The sequence below is a fragment of the Gigantopelta aegis genome, chromosome 15 (genome assembly GCF_016097555.1).
Source record: "Gigantopelta aegis isolate Gae_Host chromosome 15, Gae_host_genome, whole genome shotgun sequence".
NCBI lineage: Eukaryota > Metazoa > Mollusca > Gastropoda > Neomphalida > Peltospiridae > Gigantopelta > Gigantopelta aegis.
In genome coordinates, this window is record NC_054713.1 from 1,238,220 (window position 1) to 1,266,044 (window position 27,825).

At 39.0% G+C, this 27,825-nt stretch overlaps 2 protein-coding genes across 2 annotated transcripts; both read right to left on the reverse strand.

Moving 5' to 3' along the window:
- Positions 1-7,853: 7,853 nt before the first annotated feature.
- Positions 7,854-8,825, reverse strand: LOC121390258. Its single transcript, XM_041522040.1, has one exon. It carries the CDS (start codon positions 8,823-8,825, stop codon positions 7,854-7,856), a length of 972 nt encoding a protein of 323 aa, XP_041377974.1.
- A 6,191-nt stretch (positions 8,826-15,016) lies between these two features.
- On the reverse strand, positions 15,017-27,307 carry LOC121389965 (BTB/POZ domain-containing protein 3-like). Its single transcript, XM_041521643.1, has 3 exons — positions 27,271-27,307; positions 20,655-20,942; positions 15,017-17,295 (listed from the first exon to the last, which is right to left on the reverse strand). The coding sequence occupies exons 2-3, from the start codon at positions 20,933-20,935 to the stop codon at positions 16,224-16,226; spliced, it is 1,353 nt and encodes a 450-aa protein (XP_041377577.1). The 5' UTR covers positions 20,936-20,942; positions 27,271-27,307; the 3' UTR covers positions 15,017-16,223.
- Between the last annotated feature and the right edge of the window lie 518 nt (positions 27,308-27,825).

The following is a 27,825-nucleotide window of genomic DNA, read 5'->3' on the forward strand; positions in this document are numbered from 1 at the left end:
CACATGAGACTCACGGGCCAACAGTACCGTGACGTCATCCCTATATCGATCACATGAGACTCACGGACCAACAGTACCGTGACGTCATCCCTATATCGATCACATGAGACTCACGGACCAACAGTACCGTGACGTCATCCCTATATCGATCACATGAGACTCACGGGCCAACAGTACCGTGACGTCATCCCTATATCGATCACATGAGACTCACGGACCAACAGTACCGTGACGTCATCCCTATATCGATCACATGAGACTCACGGGCCAACAGTACCGTGACGTCATCCCTATATCGATCACATGAGACTCACGGACCAACAGTACCGTGACGTCATCCCTATATCGATCACATGAGACTCACGGGCCAACAGTACCGTGACGTCATCCCTATATCGATCACATGAGACTCACGGACCAACAGTACCGTGACGTCATCCCTATATCGATCACATGAGACTCACGGACCAACAGTACCGTGACGTCATCCCTATATCGATCACATGAGACTCACGGACCAACAGTACCGTGACGTCATCCCTATATCGATCACATGAGACTCACGGACCAACAGTACCGTGACGTCATCCCTATATCGATCACATGAGACTCACGGGCCAACAGTACCGTGACGTCATCCCTATATCGATCACATGAGACTCACGGGCCAACAGTACCGTGACGTCATCCCTATATCGATCACATGAGACTCACGGGCCAACAGTACCGTGACGTCATCCCTATATCGATCACATGAGACTCACGGGCCAACAGTACCGTGACGTCATCCTCATATCGATCGCGTGAGGCTCACGGGCCAACAGTACCGTGACGTCATCCTTATACTGATCACGTGAGGCCCACTAGCCAACAGTACCGTGACGTCATCCCTATATCGATCACGGGCCAGATCACGTGAGGCTCACGGGTCAACAGTACCGATGTCTTCCTTATACCGATTACGTGAGGCTCACAGACCAACAGTACTGTGACGTCATCCTTACACCGACCACGTGAGGCTCACGGGCCAAAAGTACCGGCCTCGGCGGCGTTGTGGTTAAGGAATCGTACTACAGGCTGCTATGTAAAGGGTTCACAGCCCAATACTGGCTGCAACCCAAAGCGAATTCTTAAGGGCTCAATGGGTAGGTGTAAGGCCACTACACCCTTTTCTCTGTCACTAACCAACTAACAACTAACCCACTCTCCTGGACAGACAGCCCAGATAGCTGAGGTGTGTACCCAGGACAGCCATTTGAACCTTAAATAGAAAGAAAGAAAGAAGTGTTTTATTTAACGACGCACTCAACACATTTTATTTACGGTTATATGGCGTCAGACATATGGTTAAGGACCACACAGATTTTGAGAGGAAACCCGCTGTCGCCACTACATGGGCTACTCTTCCGATTGGCAGCAAGGGATCTTTTATTTGCGCTTCCCACAGGCAGGATAGCACAAACCATGGCCTTTGTTGAACCAGTTATTTGAACCTTAAATAGATATAAGCACGAAAATAAGTTGAAATGAACAAAAAATTAATACCGATCACGTGAGGCTCACCGGCTAATAGCACCGTGACGTCATCTTTACACCGATCACGCGAGGCTCACGAGCCAACAGTACAGTGACGTCATCCTTACACCGATCACGCGAGGCTCACGGGCCAGCAGTACAGTGACGTCATCCTTACACCGATCACATGATGCGCACGGGCCAACAGTACCTCATATGTCATCCATATACGGGGAGGGACGTAGCCCAGGGGTAAAGCGCTCGCTCGATCTGGTATCGATCCCCGTCTGTGGGCCCATTTGGGCTATTTCTCGTTTCAGCCAGTGCACGCCGATTGGTATATGCCAGTCCGTAGTATGTACTACAGGTGATGCGCCAGTTCCGGATCACTTCAAACAAAATTGTGAATTCTGTCAACATGCGCGCGTATGACTTTAAAAGAAATTCTTGGTAATAAAGATAATCAACCATATAAATAAACAGTGATATAAAATGTAAATTTAGGTAAACATTTGGCACCCAAAACGCCAGTTGCGGATCACTTTGTCCAGTTCCGGATCACTTTCGAAAAATAGAGGCTTACGCCTTCAATAACACTATTTCCAACATGTTAGCACTTTCAGCACGTTCGTGGATCCTGCCGGACATATTTTATGATCATTTGCAACTCCATAGGGTTCCCACCCTCCTGATTACGCCCCTAATTAGCAATTTCTAAAATCGATTGAAAATCAACGATGGCGTCCCATGACGTCAGATATACGGGGCGTGTGTCAAAAGTAAAGGTGCGCGATCCTTATTATTTTCCTTGTGTACTTTCATTGTTTCAACAAGTTGAATTATATTTGATTTCTGGCATTCTAGTATATAATAATAATTAATATTATTATTACTAATAATAAATAATTGTTTTCATTTATTATCGTATATATCAATTATTATTATTATATTGATGACTTTTAAAACTGAAAGGAATAAAGGCTTGAAAATAGAAAGAAATGACATATCAGCAAAATATCAACTTTGGGACTGTTTAGTATTTATCATAATACAGGGGCGAATTATGCTTTAGGTGGGTGTCCGAAACAATATGTAAATGTTTATAATTTGAAATTGTAATTTTTACAGGTTATCTACGTGGTGGGGGTGTTGTTGTTTTTTTAGACGGATATAGGCTATAGCCATATTAGCCAAAATTAAACAAATAATTTTGAAGCAGGACGGTTAGACCCCTTGTTAATAATGATACATTTTAATATAGTGACACACACTAAATGTAGTAGCATCATCGTTTTGGAACAAATGACAACTGCATTGTTTTGGGTTAAAGGCTCTTTAATGGCTGACAAGTTTCCATTCTTATATCACCCAAGTATGTGACACCAGGGCAAATGGAACTGGTCACACTTAAAAGGATTGACGTATCTTAAATCTTCTCTAGAAATATCTTCCAATAAATTGAGCCAAAAATGAAGTATTAACTCCAGAAGAGCAAACTATAATGTGGACCACAATACCAGACGTACACCAGTATTTAAGGAAACAGTGAACTGTAATAAGCTATCATTTCAGATAAGAACACTTAAACCACATCAGCTTACACTGTACCCAAGCTGGAAACAATAGGACAGGCGCGGCGCATGGCTGATAGTGCTATTGTTACTAAGTTGTGCAAGTGTCATACATGCTTGTGCAATTTGTAACAAGCCAAGATACCTGAAAATAGTAATCAACTTGTCATTAAGAATAAAATAATTAAAGGTACACAATCTGTTGTAATTCATTACCTGTTTATGGAAATAAAATAATTAATTACATGAAAACAAATAAAACCAATGCATTAATATAAAACAATAATTATATCCAAATATCCACAAGTCAATATTATTACATACTTCCCCCCTTCAAGAAATGGCGTCCTCGTCATTTATCATTATCATCAACAATAGAGACAATTGCCCTAGACACGGCATCACTAATGTGTTCGAAAACTCCAACTTTAGCAAGTTGTTCCAAAAGTTTACATTTATTCTGCCAGTCTGGACGCTGCATATTCTGACTCATGACATACTCGCCAGATGTTTGCCATTCGGGTCGTCTTCTGTCTCTTGTTGATCGTCTAGGTCGTGGTGTAGGACGAGGTGGTGGCTCCGGCTGAGGTGGCGTAGCTGAATCATCAGATGCTGTAGCAATTCTAGATGTTTCTATGTCTAGACCATCTTCGACCTCTTCATCCAAGCGTTCTCCCGTACTATCGTCCTCGTGAACTGAGTGTTGTAGTATGTGGTCGTCACCACTGGAAGAAACACTCTCTGACTCAGCAGACAACTGATCGTCACCAGAAACCTGTGAGTCAGAATCAAATATCTCAGCAGTCTGGTCACTAATGATTGCTAAATCATTAGGAGCTGCTAAAACAATCACCTGTGAGGAATCTAAGTCAATAGATTCATCATCATCATCATCCCGAGTTGGCGTTGCAACTGGTTGTGCAACTACTCTATTTCTGGGTTTAGGTCTAGGTTGATTTGAACCTGGCAAAGATCCTATTGGCAGAAGATGGTTCCTGTGAAGAGTTCGCCGTCTTCCTTCACCATTCTCCTTTCTCACAACAAATATAGGAATGTCCTGATTAGGCTGAGAAAGAACAAGGTATACATCATCTTCCCATCGATCAGCCAACTTGTGTTTGCCATCAAACGCAAGGATCTTCACCAAAACACGGTCACCTGGCTGTACAACTGCACCTCTCACCTTCATGTCATAACCTCCCTTCTGTCGTCCTTGTGCAATCTTAGATGCTTCTGTCGCAAGTTCATATGACTGCTAAAGTCGTTCACGAAGAGCTGTTGCATAGGACGTCAACGAATGGTGTTGTTGATTGGTGTTAATCCCAAAAGCAAGGTCAATCGGCAATCGAGGTTCTCTTCCAAACATGAGGAAAAATGGCGAGTAACCAGTCGACTCATGCCTAGTGCAATTATAAGCATGGACTAGGGGTGCTACATGAGTCTTCCAGTCCTTCTTCTGGTTAGGATTCAAAGTACCAAGCATGTTGAGCAAGGTTCTGTTGAAACGCTCACACATGCCATTCCCCATCGGATGGTATGATGTGGTCCTCGACTTGTCCATTCCTAAAATTAAACAAAGCTCTTTTAACAATTTGCTTTCAAAATTGGCACCTTGATCACAATGTATTCGAAGAGGAAAACCATAGTGCATCACAAAATGATGATAAAAAGCCTCAGCAGTTGTTCTTGCAGTCATGTTACGGGTAGGTATTGCCTGAGCATATCTTTTAAAATGATCCGTTATGATGAGAAGATGTTGGTAACCTCCCTTGGACGTTTCCAAAGTCAGAAAGTCCATACAGACCCATTCCAAAGGTTGTGTACTGGTAATACTTACAAGAGGAGCTCGAGCATTCGTTGGGGTCTTCCGTCTTAAACATCTGTCACAATTCTTGATCCAGTCTTCAACATCAGCTGACATTCCAGGCCAGTAGAATCTGTCTCTGAGAAGTGACAACGTTCTATCACGACCAGGATGCCCAATGTCTGTATGTAAACCTTTTAAAGCATCATTTACATACGCTGATGGAAGCACTAACTGAAGTTTATCACAACCATCTATTGTTACCTTCCTGTGAAGAATTCCTCTTTGGAGAACTAACTTGTCAAAGCTCCGATGTAATGAAGAGTGAACCGAAGTATGTGGATAATCTTCACGGCTAGGCTTCTTCTGAGCTCTAACAAACTCTATCCACCTCCTCAACACATCATCTGACTGCTGAGCCATTCTCCAACCCCGATCTGTCATTCCATGGAAATCTGGTTCTTTCAGGTTAACATCCACAACATCTGCTGATAAACACAAAGACTGTACAAAAGGTTGAACATATAAACAATTGCAAACAGCTTTGACTGACTCTGAGTCTATCTGTGTGGATTCCTGCTTTGCTTGTAATCCTGGCAATCTTGATAACCCGTCAGCATCTGCATTATTCAAACCAGACCTGTAAATAATATCAAAGTTATAAGATGCAAGAGCAGCTAACCAGCGATGACCAGTGGCATCAAGCTTAGCAGAGGTAAGTATATAAGTCAATGGATTGTTATCTGTATAAACAGTAAATTTGTTGCCATACAAATAATCATGAAACTTTTCAGTCACCGCCCATTTCAAAGCGAGAAATTCTAAGTGGTGAGCTGAATAATTCTTTTCTGACTTACTTAAACCTCTACTAGCATAACTGATAACTCTCTTGACACCACCCTGTTCTTGATAAAGAACGGCTCCCAGTCCTTGGCTGCAGGCATCAGTATGTAGTTCAAAGGGCTTGGTGTAATCGGCATACCCAAGAACTGGAGGTGAAGTCAATACTTCCTTCAACTTTTGAAAACATTCCTCCTGGCTAACTCCCCATTCCCATGGTCTCTCGGGTACATTCTTGTTTCTCTTGGACTTTGTAGAAGGTATCAAAGCATACAAGGGTTTAGCAATTTTAGCAAAATCTTTTACAAATTTGCGGTAATACCCGGCAAAGCCAAGAAACTGTCTAACCTCATTATGGTTCTTTGGTGTGGGCCAGTCCTTGATCTTCTTAATCTTGTCACTGTCTGCCTCAATACCTTGCTCTGAAACAATATGCCCAAGAAACTTGATCCTGGTCTTGAACAGCGAACACTTACTTGGTGTTAACTTCATCCCAGTCTCCCTTATTCGCTGAAAAACTTGTCTAAGCCTGTTCAGATGTTCCTCATAGGTGTCTGAAAATACAATAATATCATCAAGATATATCAAGCAAGATTTGAGATGGAGACCTTCAAAACATTCATTCATTAGCCGTTGATATGTTGCAGGACTGTTGCAGAGACCAAAAGGCATGCGGTTATACTCATAAAATCCTAATGGCCCAACAGTGAAAGCTGTTCTCTCCTTGTGTGTTTCTTCAATCTCCACTTGATGATATCCACTCTTCATGTCCAGTGTGCTGTAATACTTGGAACCTGCGAGAGCATCGAACATCTCCTCGATCCGTGGAAGGGCATACGAATCCTTGATCGTCTTCTCGTTGAGATGTCTATAATCGACGCACATCCGAAGTTTACCATCCTTTTTGCGAGCCAAGACGATGTTGGATGACCATGGAGAGTAGGATCTGCGGATAATACCATTCGCCAGTAATTGTTGCAGATGATCTATCACTTCCTGATACATGGCAGGTGGAATTCTTCGATGTCTCTGCTTAAAGGGTTGATCATCTTCTAGCTCAATGCGATGCTTAACAGCAGTTGTGTGCCCAATATCATCATCACCTGTAGAAAAGATATCTTGAAATTCATGAATAACATGTTTGCCGTGTTCCAGTTGTTCTTCTGTGACATCTGCTTCAGAAAAATTCATCTTTTTAAGAATAGAATCAAATCCACTATCTGAAACTGATGTTTTACCTGGGATATCTTCCACGGTTACCGCTTGGAGTTCACACAAAAGAGCTCGAGATGGTATACTGATGGCTCTAGTTGTAATATTGGTAACATGAACATCCACATACATTTTGTCTTTACAGTTATAATTCACAATGGTTGGTACAATGTCAAAATCTTCAGGTATAATGGAACCTTTTGTGGGTTGAATTAAAGCACATGTAGATCTATAAGCAACAGGCTTATCTACATACCCTGGCAAAACCACTTCACTGTTGGCTGGAATCAGGATACGTTTAGAAGATGCACTTCTCACTTTACCCAAAGAAAAATGTTGTCTGGATAATTCCTTATCCTGAATCAACATACACCTGAAAGCCAGATACCATGGAGTATGAATATCTGCTTCCTGGAGAAAAACGATTACCATGTTGTAATCTGCACTCATCCATAAATGTAGACAGGACATTTGTACCTAGAAGTATTGGAACATTCATGTTATAAGAACTGTCGGAAACTACTAATAGAAGACATGGCTGCTTGATTCCATTAGCACCCTTTGCTTGTAACTCAACTTCGATATAGCCATGATATGGAAGTTGTTGACCATCAGCACATTCAATCTTTAAAATGACATCCAAAGGATTCATGGCTACATCAGGAAAACTATTTTTATAAAAACTTTCAGAAATGGTGGATACAGTGGAACCAGTATCCAACAATGCCTTAGTTGGGATACCATTGACAGTTATTTCACTCTCATTTGGATATCCAACTAAATCAGATTCATTTTGTAGTAGATTGCTAATGGGGCGTTTAAACATATAATCTACAGGTCGCCCATCCCCATAGATTGATTCTAGTTTAAAGGATGTCGGGAATGGTCTAACCTTACCCTGCATCCATACTTCAGGTGTCCTGGTTGTCCACAACGGAAACAAACTGGTTCACCTCTTGGTGGTTGACGCTGTCTTTGCTCGACAAACGGGCGCGATTGTGGCTGTTGTGGCTGCTGTTGTCTCCAGTATCGATGTGGCTGCTGCTGTGTCGTAGGTTTAGCATAGTTACCAGAAGAGAGTTCTTAAGTTTAGCAACATCGGCTGATAGCTGTTTTATCATACCTTTCATCTCCTGTAGTTCAGATGTCTCAGTTGATGTGGCAGCTTTACTAATAGTCTTCTTTGTTGGCTGTCTCTCTGACATGTCAGCTTCCATACGTCTCAACGACCTCAGAAGATTTCCAAAGCTTCCACCTTGGTCGAACAGGTATGCTGACTTGTCTCTAAGATCTGCCCTGAGTCCTGACCACAGCTGATTATGCAGCAGTTCATCCCTGGATGTAGGCGTGAGACCATCATGGGCTGAAGCTCTGTTGAGTATCTCCTCAAGTCGACATGCCCATGATGTAACATCTTCATCTTCTGTCTGACGTGCTCTATAGAATTCTGAAAGAAGACTTTGACCACGGACAACACTACCAAACATATCTTCAAGCTTAGCAACTAATTCATTTACATCACCATCAGGTCCCACACTCATAGCAACTGTAGCAGCTTTGCCACGCAATGACTGCTGTGCTACTCTAAATAACACCCTACGAGACAAAGATTCATTTTTCAATAAACAGTTATACTGATGTTTCCAAACATCGAACGTTGTTTCGCACTTGGAGTCACCTGAAAAGAAAGGCAATTTTGGAGGTTGATTTAAAGTAATGGATGTTGGGAAATCAGCTTTTGAAGAACCTGATGTATCTGCTGACTGTACATAGCTAGACATCCACTCAACTAACTCTTCAGCACTATCTGCTTTGGGCCATGTTTTTAACTTTTGGAATGCTGAAACAAGTTGTCTAACTTCCTCGCTTGTAGGTTCAGACATGGTGAAACCGTAAAATTCACAAAAACTAAAAATGAAAAATTATGTACAGAAATATGATATATCACACCAGAATACAAGTAACTAAATATATTCAGCCCGTTTTATCCTGTGTATGACACTGAAACAAACAATGAGTAAACTGGAATATGCTGCAAATAAACAATGAATTACATGGTTAGTATTGCAGGTGCATATACAATTTAGGAAAGAAAAATGAAAGGAATAAGAAAGACCAAAGAGAAAATAACCAGCAACTAATACCACTGAAACAACTAATCCTACCACTGACTGACTGTTGTTGACTATAGATCTAACAACCTAAACTGTTTAAGTTTAAACTTACATAGTTTTTACTGTTTTTATCTTAGTAAACATTCAACACATCTGCTCGGATGAACACATCGTTAAACATTTGTTAAGGTATTATAGCCGGCATTGTAAATATACACAAGAAAAAACAAAACAAACAAAACAAAAATTATTGAAAATAAAATAAAGCCAGGACAATAATCAAAAGAACAAAAGAAAATGAAAAATACAAAAAATTATATAATAAACAATTATGCACGTGCTAAGTAATATAGTCCAAATGTATCAAAATACTTGAATATTGCGCAAAAATAAAAATATATAATTTATCTGAGAGCTTAATAAATACTAATCACATGATCACATAAAATACAAAAATAAAACTCACAAATGACACAAGTCCATAGAAAAGTCAACACTGCAGCACACAATAATGTCCAAGTGGAATTCCTTTAAAATGTTCACGAAAAGTCAAGATCACAAATGTCAAGGATACTCATGTTAGGACGTCATTCTGTAGAGGGGTGAAGGTCAATCCTGTACTGTCAACACTCCATCCAAACCATCTGTCAGCCCGTTGTTGGTCCCTACGTCGGCTCCAAATGTAGTAGCATCATCGTTTTGGAACAAATGACAACTGCATTGTTTTGGGTTAAAGGCTCTTTAATGGCTGACAAGTTTCCATTCTTATATCACCCAAGTATGTGACACCAGGGCAAATGGAACTGGTCACACTTAAAAGGATTGACGTATCTTAAACACTTCTCTAGAAATATCTTCCAATAAATTGAGCCAAAAATGAAGTATTAACTCCAGAAGAGCAAACTATAATGTGGACCACAATACCAGACGTACACCAGTATTTAAGGAAACAGTGAACTGTAATAAGCTATCATTTCAGATAAGAACACTTAAACCACATCAGCTTACACTGTACCCAAGCTGGAAACAATAGGACAGGCGCGGCGCATGGGTGACAGTGCTATTGTTACTAAGTTGTGCAAGTGTCATACATGCTTGTGCAATTTGTAACAAGCCAAGATACCTGAAAATAGTAATCAACTTGTCATTAAGAATAAAATAATTAAAGGTACACAATCTGTTGTAATTCATTACCTGTTTATGGAAATAAAATAATTAATTACATGAAAACAAATAAAACCAATGCATTAATATAAAACAATAATTATATCCAAATATCCACAAGTCAATATTATTACATAAACAGTCACAAAAGTGGATTATTAATTATTATTTTTGACGTGTTGTTCCATTTGCCCTTTTCTGGTTAGTCTCTCCCCCCCCCCCCCCCCCCCCCCCGCAAAATAATTCCTGGATCTACTCCTGAAAACAGAATTATTTTCAAGGACGGTCTAAAGGCTAGGGCTAGCTCAGGTTGACCATGCGAATACACAGATCAGTGGCCGACTGACTCTCCTGCATCAGAATGCGATTGTGTAAAACAAAAATTCCACTGAAAAAAATAATCCGCCCTATAGTGGTACAGACTGTTTAAATGCGAATTATAATTAAGCCGAATAAGAGATTTTCACTTCGTTGACAAAACCAAATAGAGGACCCCTTCCCCCTCTCTCCCAAAGTCGAGCAGTCGAGTAGTCGAGTATGCGAAAAGCACGTGCAATGGCACATGCGAAACAGACCACTGGCGGTGGCATGGTTTTATAAAGGTCCTCATGTCAAACTTGTGCCGATTCTTTTCTTTGTACAGTAAACTTTTTTTTTTTTTCAATCAATCAGTCAAGCAATGGGGTGGACGGCTCTCACACTGAGGGGGGCGGGCAACATTACTGAATAGTCTTATGGGGCAAATACAAGACACGTGTGCAGCGATTTTAGCGATTCTAGACTGGCGATCTAACAGGTCATACGGGCTCCTATTTTTGTAGGGGGCAGGGCACACTAATTTTTGCCCGAATTAAACGAAAATGGAATTTTAAAAAACTACATTTGATTTATATTAGCCATATTTGTGAATGACTGCGGCTGGTATTTGTACGAATGGCTAATTACACGTAGGCCTACAAATACATCGTGAGAGACAAGTGGACGAACACTTAAAATCGTAGTTTCAGTTTATAAAATACGTGTCTTTACATTATATACATATTGTCATTACCTGTAGAAAACAAAAATAATACAAGAAAAATAGGTGGAACTACAACGATTAATATAATATTTTGTAGAGGATGACTGGCCATGGGACGAACAGTCTAGGGCTACTATGACATGGGCCCCGAGACATACAGAGTCGAATTATTATGAACTAGTGGTTAAAATGACGAATCAAGAGAGATTTAAGAAGAAAATAATAATAATAATAATAATAATTATTATTATTATTATTATTATCATGGAGAAAAAAATTCCACCGTGTTCAACGTTTTTGAGTCTTGAGATAAACCCTGCGTTCATCGCCCCATCTAGCGGCAGTTACAACGTAAATACTTCCGTTTTGTGAGTGATCGGCAACTGGCGTATCAAGTGTGTCCCCTTTGAGGAGTTACAGTAAGTCGTTTACAGCATCACTTTTCATAAAACTAGTCATGCACAATCTATATATGTTTCCCCTACTCGTACTATAAAATTTCAAAGGATATAAAAAGAAAAACATCAAAAACTTCATCTCTTTTTAAACGTCTTCGTTTTTTTTCATGTCGTCTGCTCGTGTAAAGTTTTAATAGTGGTTATGTATCGCCGTTCAAAATAAAACCAAGACTATATACTGTTACAGTTATTTTACGTACAATTTCAAGAAACATGTATTATTTCTTTGTTAGAATATTTGTTTAATGAAATTTACACAGAAATGACAAAACATTTAATATACCGACAGACTGATCGGTAACTACAGGTGATCCGGAACTGGCGCATCACCTGTACTACTCTGTCTGTGGGATGGTGCATATAAAAGAACTCTTGCTGCTAATCGAAAAAGAGTAGTCCATGAAGTGGTGACAGCGGCTTTCCTCTCTCAATATCTGCGTGGTCCTTAACCATATGTCAGACGTCATATGACCGTAAAGGAAATGTGTTAAGTGCATCGTTAAATAAACCATTGCTTTCTTTTTTTTGATCGTTATGCTGATCGTTGCGACCTCTACTCGTGATAACCGTAGTTGTGATCCCCAAAAATGCCAAATTACTACCACCCCAATTCCCTTCCCTAAAGAGAACTTCACAGCCTCATTGTGACCCCAGCAGCATCAAACTATCAACGCACTACCAAAGCCAGCTCAGTGACCAGAACTTTCACCCATTGAACACGTACAGGCCATCAGTAGATGACGTCACAGAAGCCATCAACGTCACCCGACTGGTTAGACACGCTTCAGGAAGAATGTGATGGGATCACCTAAAATGAAGCTAGACGTTTGATCAGAAAAACCTCACGTCGGATTCGTACATGTTTGGTGAATTATGAGGTTTTACCAGGTATTAGATCATGAAGGAATAACACCATGTTCACAGTAACGACCCTTGTAGCATATCTGGGTGACGTCACATCCGGAAATACCTCGCTCGCCTGATACACGAGTGGTTTTGTTTTGACTCTAATTACAATTCCGACAAATATTAAAACTTATTCCCTGCTTATTTTGAACAGTATAGTATTACACCATTGTACAGATCAGACACTACACAGAATAACACCAGTTTTATCAAATTAGTTCATTTATTTATTTTACTATTTATTTATCTGCATCAAATTACAAATAAACAAAAACGAAAACAGAATACCGTAAATAACAGTGTAACTAGAAGTAAGTTGTCGGCTACACCATCTCTTGCATGTCAACATGTTTATACACTACACAAAACAATGAATAAATGTATTATACATGAGGTTAATTATTATTACAAGTTAATTATATTTAGGTTAATTATCATCGACACAAATTGTCAAATCTAAATCTGCTATCTCTTTTTATTGTTTTCTTTAAATAATGATTTTATTGAATTCTTTGTCTTTTAAAAAATACAAAAATACATATAACCCATGTTTCCACCATACCTGTTTACAGATATAGAACACCTTATTTTCAGACCCCCATAGCAGCCATCTTGAATATTTTAAATTGCTCAAGGGTGACAACTCTACACCTATTATTACATATATCCCAAACATAAATAAACAACATTAAAATAAACTATAACAGATAATTTTGGGTTTGGCCAAAAATCGCCTCTCTGCTGCCGGACTATGAATGAATACGTTATACACGAGGAATATTATTGTTACATAGGTTAATTATGATGGATATAATCACAAGTTGTCAAACCTAAATCTGCTATCTACAGTTACCTAAATAATAAAACCAGTACACTACATCATCTATCTCATCTATGTACAGTTATCTCAATCATAAAACAAAGACACCTAATCTGCTATCTACAGTTACCTAAATAATAAACCCAGTGCACTACATCATCTATCTCTTCTATGTACAGTTATCTCAATCATAAAACAAAGACACCTAATCTGCTATCTACAGTTACCTAAATAATAAAACCAGTACACTACATCATCTATCTCTTCTATGTACAGTTATCTCAATCATACAACAAAGACACCTAATCTGCTATCTAAAGTTACCTAAATAATAAAACCAATACACTACATCATCTATCTCTTCTATGTACAGTTATCTCAATCATAAAACAAAAGACACCTAATCTGCTATCTACAGTTACCTAAATAATAAAACCAGTACACTACACTACATCATCTATCTCTTCTATGTACAGTTATCTCAATCATAAAACAAAGACACCTAATCTGCTATCTACAGTTACCTAAATAATAAAACCAGTACACTACATCATCTATCTCTTCTATGTACAGTTATCTCAATCATAAAACAAAGACACCTAATCTGCTATCTACAGTTACCTAAATAATAAAACCAGTACACTACATCATCTATCTCTTCTATGTACAGTTATCTCAATCATAAAACAAAGACACCTAATCTGCTATCTACAGTTACCTAAATAATAAAACCAGTACACTACATCATCTATCTCTTCTATGTACAGTTATCTCAATCATAAAACAAAGACACCTAATCTGCTATCTACAGTTACCTAAATAATAAAACCAATACACTACATCATCTATCTCTTCTATGTACAGTTATCTCAATCATAAAACAAAGACACCTAATCTGCTATCTACAGTTACCTAAATAATAAAACCAGTACACTACATCATCTATCTCTTCTATGTACAGTTCTCTCAATCATAAAACAAAGACACCTAATCTGCTATCTACAGTTACCTAAATAATAAAACCAATACACTACATCATCTATCTCTTCTATGTAAAGTTATCTCAATCATAAAACAAAGACACCTAATCTGCTATCTACAGTTACCTAAATAATAAAACCAGTACACTACATCATCTATCTCTTCTATGTACAGTTATCTCAATCATAAAACAAAGACACCTAATCTGCTATCTACAGTTACCTAAATAATAAAACCAGTACACTACATCATCTATCTCTTCTATGTACAGTTATCTCAATCATACAACAAAGACACCTAATCTGCTATCTACAGTTACCTAAATAATAAAACCAATACACTACATCATCTATCTCTTCTATGTACAGTTATCTCAATCATAAAACAAAGACACCTAATCTGCTATCTACAGTTACCTAAATAATAAAACCAGTACACTACATCATCTATCTCTTCTATGTACAGTTATCTCAATCATAAAACAAAGACACCTAATCTGCTATCTACAGTTACCTAAATAATAAAACCAATACACTACATCATCTATCTCTTCTATGTACAGTTATCTCAATCATAAAACAAAGACACCTAATCTGCTATCTCTTCCATGTAAAGTTATCTAAATAAAAAAAATAAAAAAAAAGGGCACTGAATATCGAAGAAAACGTCATAATTTAGTTCTAACCCTGCCAGCCACAACTAATGAATGTGCTATCACATAGTTGAGTAACCTGACGACAGTATGAAGAAGAAATCACCTTAGTGTTATTCAAAGATAAATTGTTACATTATTACAAACTGACACTAAGAAGCACAGGGGTAGACGTTTGTAACCAGGAAGAATAAGAAACAGAAGAAAAAACAAGAAAATACCACCACAGAAACAAGGCCCTCAAAAGGCCTAAAAATGGAGTTTATATTATTATATATGTAGTGGGTGTGCACCCAGCATAATAACGACAAAATCAAGTTTGTCATAATGTTATTATTATAATAACGTTCAAGTGTACGACAGGGTCACATCTGTTATATGGACTTTCCCACTGACACGAAAGCATTTACCATGTAATTTGATCAGTTGTGGTGCACTGGTTTGAATGTATCCACTGACATGGTTAGATCTTGCGACGCAAACTCCTCAACCGAGCACTCAATAGATGGATTTTAAACAGGGAATACTACATCGGTGGTACAGTAATACCACTAGACTCATTTTAAATATACAATACTACATCAGTGGTACAGTAACATTACTAGACAAATTTATATATACAATACTACATCAGTGGTACAGTAATATTAGTAGACATATTTTAAATATACAATACTACATCAGTGGTACTGTAATATTAGTATTATATTTCTTACATATCCTCATAAAAAGTTTTAAAATAAAATAAAAACCCTATTCCAACTAAAACCTATTTATAACCCTATAATGTCAATTTCAGGTCAACGTCTTCTTCGCAGAGTGATCGATTTCGATCATGTTTTTTTTATCATTGGATGGTATGGCACTGGTGACCAGACTATCACCTAGGAGCAGCCAGTCGAATGTCTTTTTAAATTGTTATCACACGTATATGTGTTATCAAAAAATAACAAACCAAAGGATGTGTAATGAAGATACTTTGTCACAAACTGATTAATATTATATTTTGAACAGTCACGCAACATCTGATCATTTAGTGTGAACAGCAAAATTTGCTATATATGTCAAACCTGGCTTTGTCACGTGACATGCTAGAATTTGTGAAACAAACATTTCTTAAAAATGTAGCTGGTGTAAATATTATGATGAGAGTAATCTCGGGTTTTCATATCAGAAATAATAAACCTGGAATCTGTCCGTGTTCAACATATATACCGCGGTATCCTCTCTGACTGTGGTTAGATTTGTGCGAGTTAAAAAACGAGCACACAAAGGAGCCGTGTTGTACTCTAAATATGCCTGACATCCCACACCATGAGTCAGGTCCCTTAATGTTAACAACCAGATTGTATTTCTCATCTTTGGTCAGCTGTATGGGACGAACAAACTCTACGTCATATACTTCATCACCATCTAAGCATGTCTTTTTTATTGGTGACCCTTCGATTAGTTCGTCTGTTATCGCGTTGGTTAGGAAGGCTGTGGCGTCATACTTTGCAATACTACTATCATAAGGGACACCATACAGCTGAAATCCTCGCAGTGACGCGTTTTGGTTTACACAGAACATGATTGCGTCGTCACGATCACCTGAACACAGCCAGGGCCACACGCAGTCCTGGAATCTGTGTATTGTTAGAAGTTGTGTGTGAATCTCTGTGGTTGTCTGTTCTCGCTTGTTGGCGTTAAACGGAGAAACATTTTCATCTGGACACACAAAATACTTGAATATTTTTCTTTCTTCATAAACATCCAGTACCTCGGTGGGGGACACTTTTTTCACGAAATATTTCTGTTCCAGTAATGGATACCGCACGTGCGTTATGACTTCTCCAAGTACTTCTCGTCTGGTTTCTGGACTTAAATCTTTGTTTTGTTTCCTGCATGCGCTCTCACTCCAGACTACAGCAGCTTCAAAGACAGATTTTTCATCTGCATTCAGTTTGTCCGGTTTTACGATCTTAACCAAGCATTCGTGGCAAAGAGAGGTAACTCCAGCTGACTTCAAAGCGGCATCACCATTTGATAAAATACAACTGTAGGCTTTCTCCATCAGCTGAATTTCGTCATAAATATGGGCTTGCTCCATTACGGAGCAAGCGTTGTCTGACGTCATCGATGACGACAAATACGTCAGACACAACTGTTCCAGGGTACTGATGTCATACTTCTTGGATACATACAGCAAGCCGATTACGTTGTCGCCATTGATCATGACGTCATCTGTATACAGATAGCTGTGAATTAAAAAACAAAACATAATATAATTTCCTTCAATAACTGACTTGTGTCTATTTATAACCATTAAGAATTGAGTGAAAGATGTATATAGTATACAGTTGTCTTTTTGGTTTTATATTATTATACAGTAAAATGGATTGAAGTACTGACAAGTTACAACAACGTAATTTTAACATTATATAACAATAACGTAACATTTGACATTACATAACAATAACGTAACATTAAATACATTGTATTTTTTTACATTTAACAAAAAATTACAAAATGAATATAACATTGAAACAAATATTAAAATACTAGTACTAGAACGATACCGACTAATATAGTAGTAGAAATAGTAGTATTAGTAGAGATAGTGGGAGTAGTAGTAGTGGGAGTAGTAGTAGTAGTAGAAGAAGTAGTGGTAGTGGTAGTAGTAGTAGTAATAGTAGAAGTAGTGGAAGCAGTAGTGGTAGTATATGTGGTGGTAGTAGATGTAGTAGTAGTAGTGGTAGAAGTAGTGGTAGAAGTAGTAGTAGTAGTGGTGGTAAACATAGTGGCAGTGGCAGTGGCAGTAGGAGTAGTAGTAGTAGTAGTAGTATTAATAGTAGTATTACTGGTATTAGTAGTAGTGGTAATAGTGTAAGTAGTAGTAGTGGTGATATAAGTAGTCGTAGTAGTAGTAGATGCAGTAGTAGTAGTAGAAGTAGTGATGGTAGTAGAAGTAGTACTAGTAGTAGTGGTAGTATTAATAGATGTGGTAGTAGTAGTAGAAGTAGTAGTGGTAGTTGTAGTGACAGTCGTAGTGGTAGTAGTAGTAGTAGTAGTAGTAGTAGTAGTAGTAGTAGTAGTAGTAGTAGTGGTAGTAATGGCCGTGCTAGTAATAATAGTAATTCTAGTAGTAGTATTAGATGCAGTGGTAGTGGTAGTGGTAGTAGTAAGGGTATTGGTGGTGATAGTCATTACTACTGCTACCACTACTACTACTAAGTCATTGTAGTAGTGGTGGTAGTAGTAATGACTAAGTCATTGTAGTAGTGGTGGTTGTAGTAATGACTAAGTCATTGTAGTAGTGGTGGTAGTAGTTGTAGTGGGGTGGTAGTAGTAGTAGTAGTGGTGGTTGTAGTACTAGTAGTAGTAGTAGTAATGGTGGTGGTAGCTGTTGTAGTGGTGGTGGTGGTAGTAGTAGTAGTAGTGGTGGTGGTAGTAGTTGTATTAGAGTAGTGGAGATGGTGGTACGTGTTGTAGTGGTGGTAGTAATAGTAGTAGTAGTGGTGCTAGTAGTATTAGTATTAGTAGTAGTAGCAGTGGTGACAGTGGTAGCAGTAATAGGAGTAGTGGTAATAGTAGTGATATTATTAGTAGTGGTAGTAGTAGTAATTGTAATAGTAGAAGTAGTAATAGTGGTGGTAGTAGTAGTGGTGGTGGTAATAGTGGTAGTAGTAGTCGTGCTAGTAATAGTAGTAATTGTTGATGTAGTAGTAGTAGTAGTAGAAGTAGTGGTAGTGGTAGTAGTAATAGTAGTGGTGGTGGTTGTAGTAGTAGTAGTTTTAGTACTTGTAGTGTTGGTAGTAGTAGTAGTAGTATTATTAGTAGTGGTGGTTGTAGTTGTAGTGGTGGTAGTAGCAGTAGTAGTAGTGGTGGTGGTAGTAGTAGTTGTAGATGAATTAGTAGTAGTGCTAGTAGTAATAACTGTAGTAGTAGTAGTAGTAGCTTTTGTGGTAGTAGTAGTAGTAAAACTAGTAGTTGTAGTAGTAGTAGCAGTGGTGGTAGTAGTAGTGGTAGCAGTAATAGTGGTAGTGGTAGTAGTAGTGATAGTAGTAGTAGTGGTAGTTGTAGTGGTGGTGTTGGTGATAGCAGTATTAGTAGTAATTGTAATAGTAGAAGTAGTAATAGTAGTGGTAGAAGTAGTGGTAGTGGTTATAGCGGTAGTAGTAGATGTAGTAGTAGTAGTAGAAGAAGTAGTGATGATAATAGTAGTAGTAGTGGTGGTAGTAGTAGTAGTAGTGGTGGTAGTAGTAGTAGTAGTTGTAGAAATTGTGGTGATGGTAGTAGTACTTGTGGTAGTAATGGTGGTGGTTGTAGTAGTGGTAGTAGTAGTGGTGGTAGTAGTAGCAGTAGTGGTAGTAGCAGTGTTGTACTAGTGGTTGTAGTTGTAGTAGTAGTGGTGGTAGTAGTAGTACTAGTAGTAGTAATGGTGGTGATGGTTGTAGTAGTTGTGGTAGTAGTGCTGGTTGAAGTAGTGGTGGTGGTAGTATTATTGGTTCTAGTAGAAGTGGTTGTAGTATTTTGGTTGAAATAGTAGTGGTTGTAGTAGTAGTAGTAGTAGTAGTATTAGTAGTAGTGATAATAGTAGTAGTGGTAGTTGTAGTAGTGGTGGTGATGAAGGTAGTGTTAGTAGTAGTAGTGGTGGTAGTAGTAGTAGTGGTGGTAGTAGTAGTGGTTGTAGTAGTAGTAGTAGTAGTTCTAGGTGTAGTAGTGGTGGTAGTGAAGGTAGCAGTAGTAGTTGTGGTGGTAGTAGTAGTGGTGGTATTGGTAGTAGTAGTGGTTGTAGTAGTAGTGGTTTTAGTAGTAGTAGTGATAGTGGTAGTGGTTGTAGTAGTAGTGGTTGTAGTAGTAGTAGTTGTGGTGGTAGTAGTAGTGGTGGTATTGGTAGTAGTAGTAGTGGTTGTAGTAATAGTGGTTGTAGTAGTAGTAGTAGTAGTGGTTGTAGTAGTAGTGGTAGTAATAGTGGTAGTAGTAGCGGTAATAGTAGTAATGGTAGTTATAGTAGTAGTGGTGGTGAAGGTAGTAGTAGTAGTTGTAGTAGTACTGGTGGTCTTAATAGTAGTAGTAGTTGTAATATTGGTAGTAGTAGTGGTGGTAGTAGTAGTAGTGGTGATGGTAGAAGTAGTTGTAGTTGTTGTGGTAGCAGTGGTGATAATAGTAGTAGTGGTAGTTGTAGTAGTGGTGGTGATGGTGATAGTAGTATTAGTAGTGGTGGTAGTTGTAGTAGTAGTAGTGGCGGTAGTTGTAGTAGTAGTAGTGGTGGTGGTGGTAGTAGTATTGGTGGTGATGCTAGTAGTAGTAGTAGTAATTGTAGTAGTTGTTTTTCTCTGGACACACATACACCCCCCCCCCCCCCCCCATCCCCACACACACATACCATTCCTACCTCGTCCATCGATAATCTGTGGTTGACAGAGAAGTGACGTCACACAGTAACACGACCAATCATTAATTTCTGAACAGTTAGATTTTTCTGTCATGGACGAAGAATTACTTGCTCTGAACGTGCACGTACCACCCATAAGTCAAGACATGTTGTTTTTTTTATTACTATTTCTTCTACAATCAATATAATTGATGTTATATAAATCAACATTTTACTTACTTTAGAAACACTTCAAATATCTCAGCTTCCACGTCGGGTATGGCGATGTTATCTTGGTTAGCCATTGGGCCTTTCAGCATAGAGTCAAACACGCAACTGCGCAGACTCAGTATGAGTTTGTGCGCCTGCACGCTCTTTCGTGTCTGCCCCACGTTGAAAGTGACGTCAACGTGTATCTTTTGTTGAAGTGAATGTTTCAGGCATTCGATGACAGACTTCCCTCTCTGCCAGGAATCTACGAAACCCGACTTAGTCTGGCGAGGTGATTTCTTTGTGGCCATGTTGTCTCTGAAAATATACATCTTTATTTGTTTAGAATCTTCCAAATATGTCGAGTGTTTGTGTGTATGTGTGTGTGTCTATGTATGTGTGTGTGTGTGTGTGTGTGTATGTGTGTGTGTTTGTGTATGTGTGCGCGTGTGTGTGGGTATGTTTTTGCGTGTGTGTATATGTGCGTGTATGTGTGTATGTGTTTGTGTATGTGTATGTGTGTGTGTGTGGGTGTGTTTGCGTGTGCGATAATACATATCTCCTCATATAAATAAATCCTCTTCATAACAGATAATAAAATGTGTTACTTTTAGAAATCATCTCCATTTTATTTCTCACGTGTGTTAATTTTAATTGTGGTTGTTATTGTCAGGACGTTGAATGTGAATCGTATATAAACTGACGATCAAAAGAAAGTATACCAATTATTTTTTCATAGTATTAAAAACAACACAAAACACAAGTTGATGCAAATATTATATTTTGAAAGTATAATAATTTGGCGATATATAAACACGAGTATACTCAATAAAACACATAAAATGATAATATCACAGTGCACAACAGCACTAGGGGTGAAATGTGCGATTTCATAAAGGACCACTCATAACGAAGGTGAATAAATTTGACCACAAAGAACATGTTTCAATAGCGTGTATGTCCACCATGTGCAAGTATGCAAGCATGGACCCGACGTCGGACAGATTTCCGTCAATGACAATAAGGTCTGTCCGCTGTTGGCCACAGATACCGCCCCAAACCATCACAGATCCACCACCAGTCTCCTGAACACAGCACGGAGCTGTTCTCTCTCCTGCACGTCGGTATATCCGAGTCCTGCCATCAGCTCTGAATAACTGGAACCTGCTCTCATCAGAAAAGAGTACACGTTGCTAGTTCCGATGTTGCCAACGTTGAAACTAACGTGCCCAACGTAAACGTCGAAGTCGATGTTGCCTCGTCAATGTCATCCCTCTGAATGGTCGATAGGCTCTGATACCATGCTGTCATAGTCGACGACGTACAGTGTGACGACTGATGAGATGTCCAAGGCCAGTCGCTGCAGATGACGTCATAGTGAGGAATCTGTTACGTAAGTGTAAGATGCGGAGATGGCGGTCCTCATTGGCTGTTGTGACGCGGGGTCTTCCACTTCATGGTCTGTCTGCAGTCCTGCCAGTCACCCTGTAACGCTGTATCAACCTGGTGATCGTCAATTTTGTGCAATTCAGGATTCTTGCCACATGGCCATAACTCTCGCACCATACCAATAGCTCTCTCTCTCTATCTCTCTTTCTTCAGCAGTTAGCCTTGCCATGTGCTCTGGTGTTTTACTGTTGACTGAGGCATGTTCTAAGCAATGGCACCCTTTTTTACACCCTTATGTGCACGAGTATCATGTTTCTCGTGCAGTATAAAGTTTGCAAAACAAAAGAAATAACAGTGGACAACTGATACTGTTATTGTCAAATAAAAGTTATAACTACCTTCGTGTCTCCCACAAACAAAATGTCCGACCCGTTCGTGAAATAATTCCTTGTACGTGACGTGTTTAGTTTTCTTGGAAGGCACAACTGTGTTAACCGACCTTCTAGTTGGTTGTGGAAACGTGTTTATCTTCCTTGTATGTCACGTGTTTAGTTTTGTGAACCAGAAATTGTTAGGTTATGTGCGCAGAACGGCGGATCATGGTGGTGGTGGTGGTGTGTTTATGTGTGTGTGTGTGGGGGGGGGGGGGCAGGTAGGGTGTCTGAGGAGCGAGTTACGGTAACCATAGCGACACAAAGTAAAAAGTAAAGTTTGTTTTATTTAACGACGCCACTAGAGCACACTGATTTTTTTTTATCGTATCATCGGCTGTTGGACGTCAAATATATGGCCATTCTGACACTGTTTTTTGTGTGTTTTTTTAGAGGAAACCCGCTGTCGCCACATAGGCCACTCTTTTACGATAGACAGCAAGGGATATTTTATTTGCGCTTCCCACAGGCAGGATAGCACAAACCATGGCCATTTTTGAACCAGTTATGGATCACTGGTCGGTGCAAGTGGTTTACACCTACCCACTGAACCTTGCGGAGCACTCACTCAGGGTTTGGAGTCGGTATCTGGATTAAAAATCCCATGCCTCAATTGGGATCCGAACCAGCATATAGTCAGACGGCTTAACCACTGCGCCACCGAGGCCGGTCCCATAGCGACACAACCCAAATAATAGTATGTGTTTCTGTCAAATAAAAGTTAAAACCCGCGTCCAAAATGTCTACCTCGCTTTCTCTGTATTTTTACTGGACCCTCCCCTAGTTCGATAAGCTGGGTACGGACCTGGGGGGGGGGGGGGGTCTACACTGGAGGGTGAACTTTATAAGGGGGAGGGGGGTCTAGTCATCCTACACTGGAAAAAGTATTGAAAAAGGTAGAAAATTAACTCGATCGGGTGGTGGGGTTATTCAATACTCCCCTGCACACGAGTCTACAACGGGACCGCCCTTTAACTATGTTAAACGAGTTTATCAGTTCCTATATTATGCGCATGTTCTAAAGTACTGTCGGAAATAGAATAAAACTGATTTTCGTCGATTATTTCTTTCATATTAAACTGACAAGTAAATGTTTTGTAAATATCTGTTTAATGATACTCTACGTAATTCAGCATTTACTTGTTTGGGCTCTCATTGGTGTTTACTCTTGAAATTAAAAGAAAGATGTTGGTAAACAGGTGATTTGTGTACTTTATTGGAACAGACTATAACAAATTTTGATCGACATGTGTCAATTTCATTTACCCTTAAACAAACTTTTAATTTAAAGCTGCAAGTTAACTGGGTATTTTGAATTGCAGCAGAAATTATTAATTATAAGCATATTTAGTGAATATAAATTCAATATTACATTAGAAATTTACACAATCTTGCTATATCATAGTTATATGTGAGCATCTGTTTGTGATAAAGATTCTCCAATAAAAATGTATTTTCTACTAGTAGATACAATTATTTTGTTAGAATCATTTATAGGCATATAGTTGAAGGTGTAGTCTTTAAATTTTAAAGCAAAATTTAATTTAAAAAACCACAAAAACATTGCAACATCTGTCATTATGCAACTTGGAGATAGCCCCTTTAATACCTAGCCCCTTTAATACCTGGCCCCTTTAATACATAGCACCTTTAATACCGGTATAATAGATCACACTCAGGATGGTTCTTGACAGTTTTGTTCAAAAGTTACTTAGAAATGTCTAAAAATATTTAGTTTTGGAGAGGGATTGGGGGGTAGGGGTAAACTGTCATCAGAGACAGCGCCCCCTGACATATTGCAACTGCAATGAAATTGACACGTCGATTAAAATGTGTTATAGTCTGTTCCAATAAAGTGCACAAATCACCTGTTTTACGGACATCTTTCTTTTAATTTCAAGAGTAAACACCACCTTGTACATCAATGAGAGCCCAAACAAGTAAATGATCAATTAGGTAGACTGTCAATAAATAGATATTTATAAAATATTTACCTGTCAGTTTAAAACGATAGACATATAATTGACGAAAATCAGGTTTATTTTATTTCGGACACTACTTTTAGCAAGCGTCTCTCCCACAGTATTGCATTACACAGTAATCTGATCAGAGGACTAGCTCATAGCCGGAGTGGGGTGGGGGGTGGGGTGGGGTGGGGAGGAGGACGCTCGTCTGAGCTACTGAGCAGTTTCTCGTTTCGACCAGTGCATCACGACTGGTATATCAAAGTCCATGTTATGTGCGATCTTGTCTGTGGGGATTATGCATATAAAATATTCCTTGCTGCTAATCGGAAAGAGTATTCTGTTGCGTGGCGGCAGCAGGTTTCCTCTCTCATTATCGGTGTCGTCCTTAACCATATACCCGACGCCATATAACCGTAACTGAAATGTGTTGACAGCGCCGTTGAATAAAGCATTCTTTATTTCCTTTCTTTGCTTGACAAAATCTGTTTATCATTATCGTGTGCATGATCCAGCTTGCAACGTCAGAGTTCAAATGTCGCCATAGCAACTCAGTAGACGTCAGACCCGTAGGGACGATCTTTGAAGTAGATATATTTAGGGGAGTACGGCGACCTGCCCCGGCAACCTGCATTTATATATATATATAAATACACGTCATTTTACTGTATAGAGTTTTAAATACTGGCATACACAAACCGTCCCCCACCCCTCCTATCCACCACCCCGTGCACCTTGTACAACAACTGTGAATCAGATAACAAATACAACTTTATTTTGTAATGTTTAAAGTACAGGCACACACAAACAAGTACCTTGCAAAGCAGTACATAACTATACAAATAAAAATAGACAAACAGAGTATAAACTCCCCACCCCATCCCCATTAAATGTTCCTTGCATAACAACACGCGACTTTATTTTGTACATGTAAAGGTATGTACACACATAAATTAAATCGGGACTGTATTCTGTGCATGACAGTAAGTTTATCACAAAATGGTAAACATGCAATTAAAGCGACAGACCCTAGTTTTTAAACACTGGCGTATTTTATCCTATTGGAGCAGTTTTTTGATTGGTAAAGTAAAGTAAAGTTTTTTTTATTTAACGACGCCACTAGAGCACGTTGATTTTTTTTATCTTATCATCGGCTATTGGACGTCAAACATATGGTCATTCTGACACTTTTTAGAGGAAATCCGCTGTCGCCACATAGGCTACTCTTTTACGACAGGCAGCAAGGGATCTTTTATTTGCGCTTCCCACAGGCAGGATAGCACAAACCATTGCCTTTGTTGAACCAGTTATGGATCACTGGTCAGTTCAAGTGGTTTACACCTACCCATTGAGCCTTGCGGAGCACTCACTCAGGGTTTGGAGTCGGTATCTGGATTAAAAATCCCATGCCTCGACTGGGATCCGAACCCAGTACCTACCACCTGTAGACCGATGGCCTAACCACGAGGCCGGTTTTTTTGATTGGTGAAATTATACACTGCTTATATTTGATTGTTTAGATTATCCATTCTATCCATCCGTAGTGTTTCTGGTCATGGGGGTGTTTCTAATACCACGAAGTGCAATTGTGATATTTGTGGAGACAAACTTTAGTCTACTTTTTAAGGGTAGGGGTATTTCCCCGTTTCCCGTTCCCGACACTTTGCTGCATTCTACTGTAATTTTTAAATGTATCCAAATAATATGTGACAGGTTTGTAGATCAACCAAACTTGGTGTTCAGTTCCACGGATTCAAACTAGGATCTGCGACATTAAATCTGTTAATATAATTATTATTATATAATTTGTACAGGCTCGGATGCGGGGTGTGTGTGTTAATATAATTATTAATATATAATTTGTACAGGCTCGGATTTTAAGCAATCTAATTAAAATTAGCTCCACTATTACATGTGGATCTAACACCAGCCAGTTGGAGCTCATGTCCACCAATTAAAACCTTACTTGCAGAATCCTGCCAGTGATTTAAAAATAATTTGAAAATATTCCGAATTATCCTATGTTGAGTAAATATAATAATGTCAGGGATATTGAAAAGGGGGGTTCCAAAATAGATTGCAGAGATATTGGGCATATATTTCTATGTTGAGTTAATATAATAATGTCAGATATCAATGTCAGATATATTAAATTATAAAAAAAAGAGATTTCGGGGGGGGGGGGGTTCGGTCGAACCCATCACCCCCCCCCCCCATGTACGCCCATGATTGGTGGACATGAGCTCCAACTGGCTGGTGTTAGATCCACATGTGGAGCTAATTTTAATTAGATTGGTGTTTAAGAAAAATCAGGCTTCGTAAATTGAGCACCAAGTGTTTATCTGTGACTACCGCCTCCCCACAAGTGTGTCCCACCCTGGACCCTGTTATTCCGCCCTGGAAGTATAGAACGAATAAATAAGTACACTAAATCACGTCGCGACCCACACAATACCCGTGTTCGTTATCATATTGCATGTAGTGTATATACCAGACCAGTAACAAACGACGGGGACGGGGAGGGGTCACAAGTCCGCCAACTTGACAACGAAAATGTACGTGCCCCATCCCACTTCACATATAATGCATACCGGCCTGTATACTTTCACAAACCACACACACGCACAGCTAAAGCCCTGGTTAAAACACGACCTAGTTTCTACCACAAATGTCCACAATCAATAATCGCCAGGTGTAATATTCGAGTATCTATTTGTGTTTTGTACACCGTGCTGTTCTGTCACATAAAGTGTTAATATGTATAATCAGCGAGTTAACACTTACCATAGACATAGCAAAACAAAAGAAATAACAGACTGGACAACTGATAATGTGTTATTGTGAAATAAAAGTTATAACTACCTTCGTGTCTCCCACAACAAAATGTCTGACCTGTTCGTGAAATACTTCCTTGTATGTGACGTGTTTAGTTTCTGTTTATCAAATTGATCAAAGTGAGACAAGTCCATTTTAAGTAGGGGTGGGAGGTGTACATGACTGGTGTTTTTAACACCGTTATTCAGCGTATAACGCAACAGGAATGCATATAACTATGTACATAGAGAAATATAAAATAGAAGTATTGTATTCTCCAGCATTTGTCACGGTGAATTTTAGAATGCAGGAAATCACATTGCATGACGTCTTAGTTTTCTCATCTTTCCGATGGCGCACTACCCTGTAGTTGTATGTAAGAAGAACTTCAATGTCACCTACCTTCGATTTTACCCAGCTACGAACTGACCGTGTCTTTGTGGAAATTCCCATATTTCCTGGTATGTGACGTGTTTCGTTTCTTGGAAGAGAGAACTGATCAAAGAGAGACAACTTTCATTTTAGTGTGTTGCGAAAATCAGGTTCTAATGATCCAAATCAATCCGTATTACCGATAATGTTAACGGTAACTAATAAAACTGC

What these genes read in the sequence shown, in the direction of transcription:
- LOC121389965 (XM_041521643.1), bottom strand. Translation starts at nt 20,935, where the DNA reads ATGGCCACAAAGAAATCACCTCGCCAGACTAAGTCGGGTTTCGTAGAT. An exon ending in ATATTTGAAGTGTTTCTAAA is followed by an intron (nt 17,296 to 20,654) that starts GTAAGTAAAATG and finishes TTTAATTCACAG; the next exon opens with CTATCTGTATACAGATGACG.
- LOC121390258 (XM_041522040.1), bottom strand. Translation starts at nt 8,825, where the DNA reads ATGTCTGAACCTACAAGCGAGGAAGTTAGACAACTTGTTTCAGCATTC.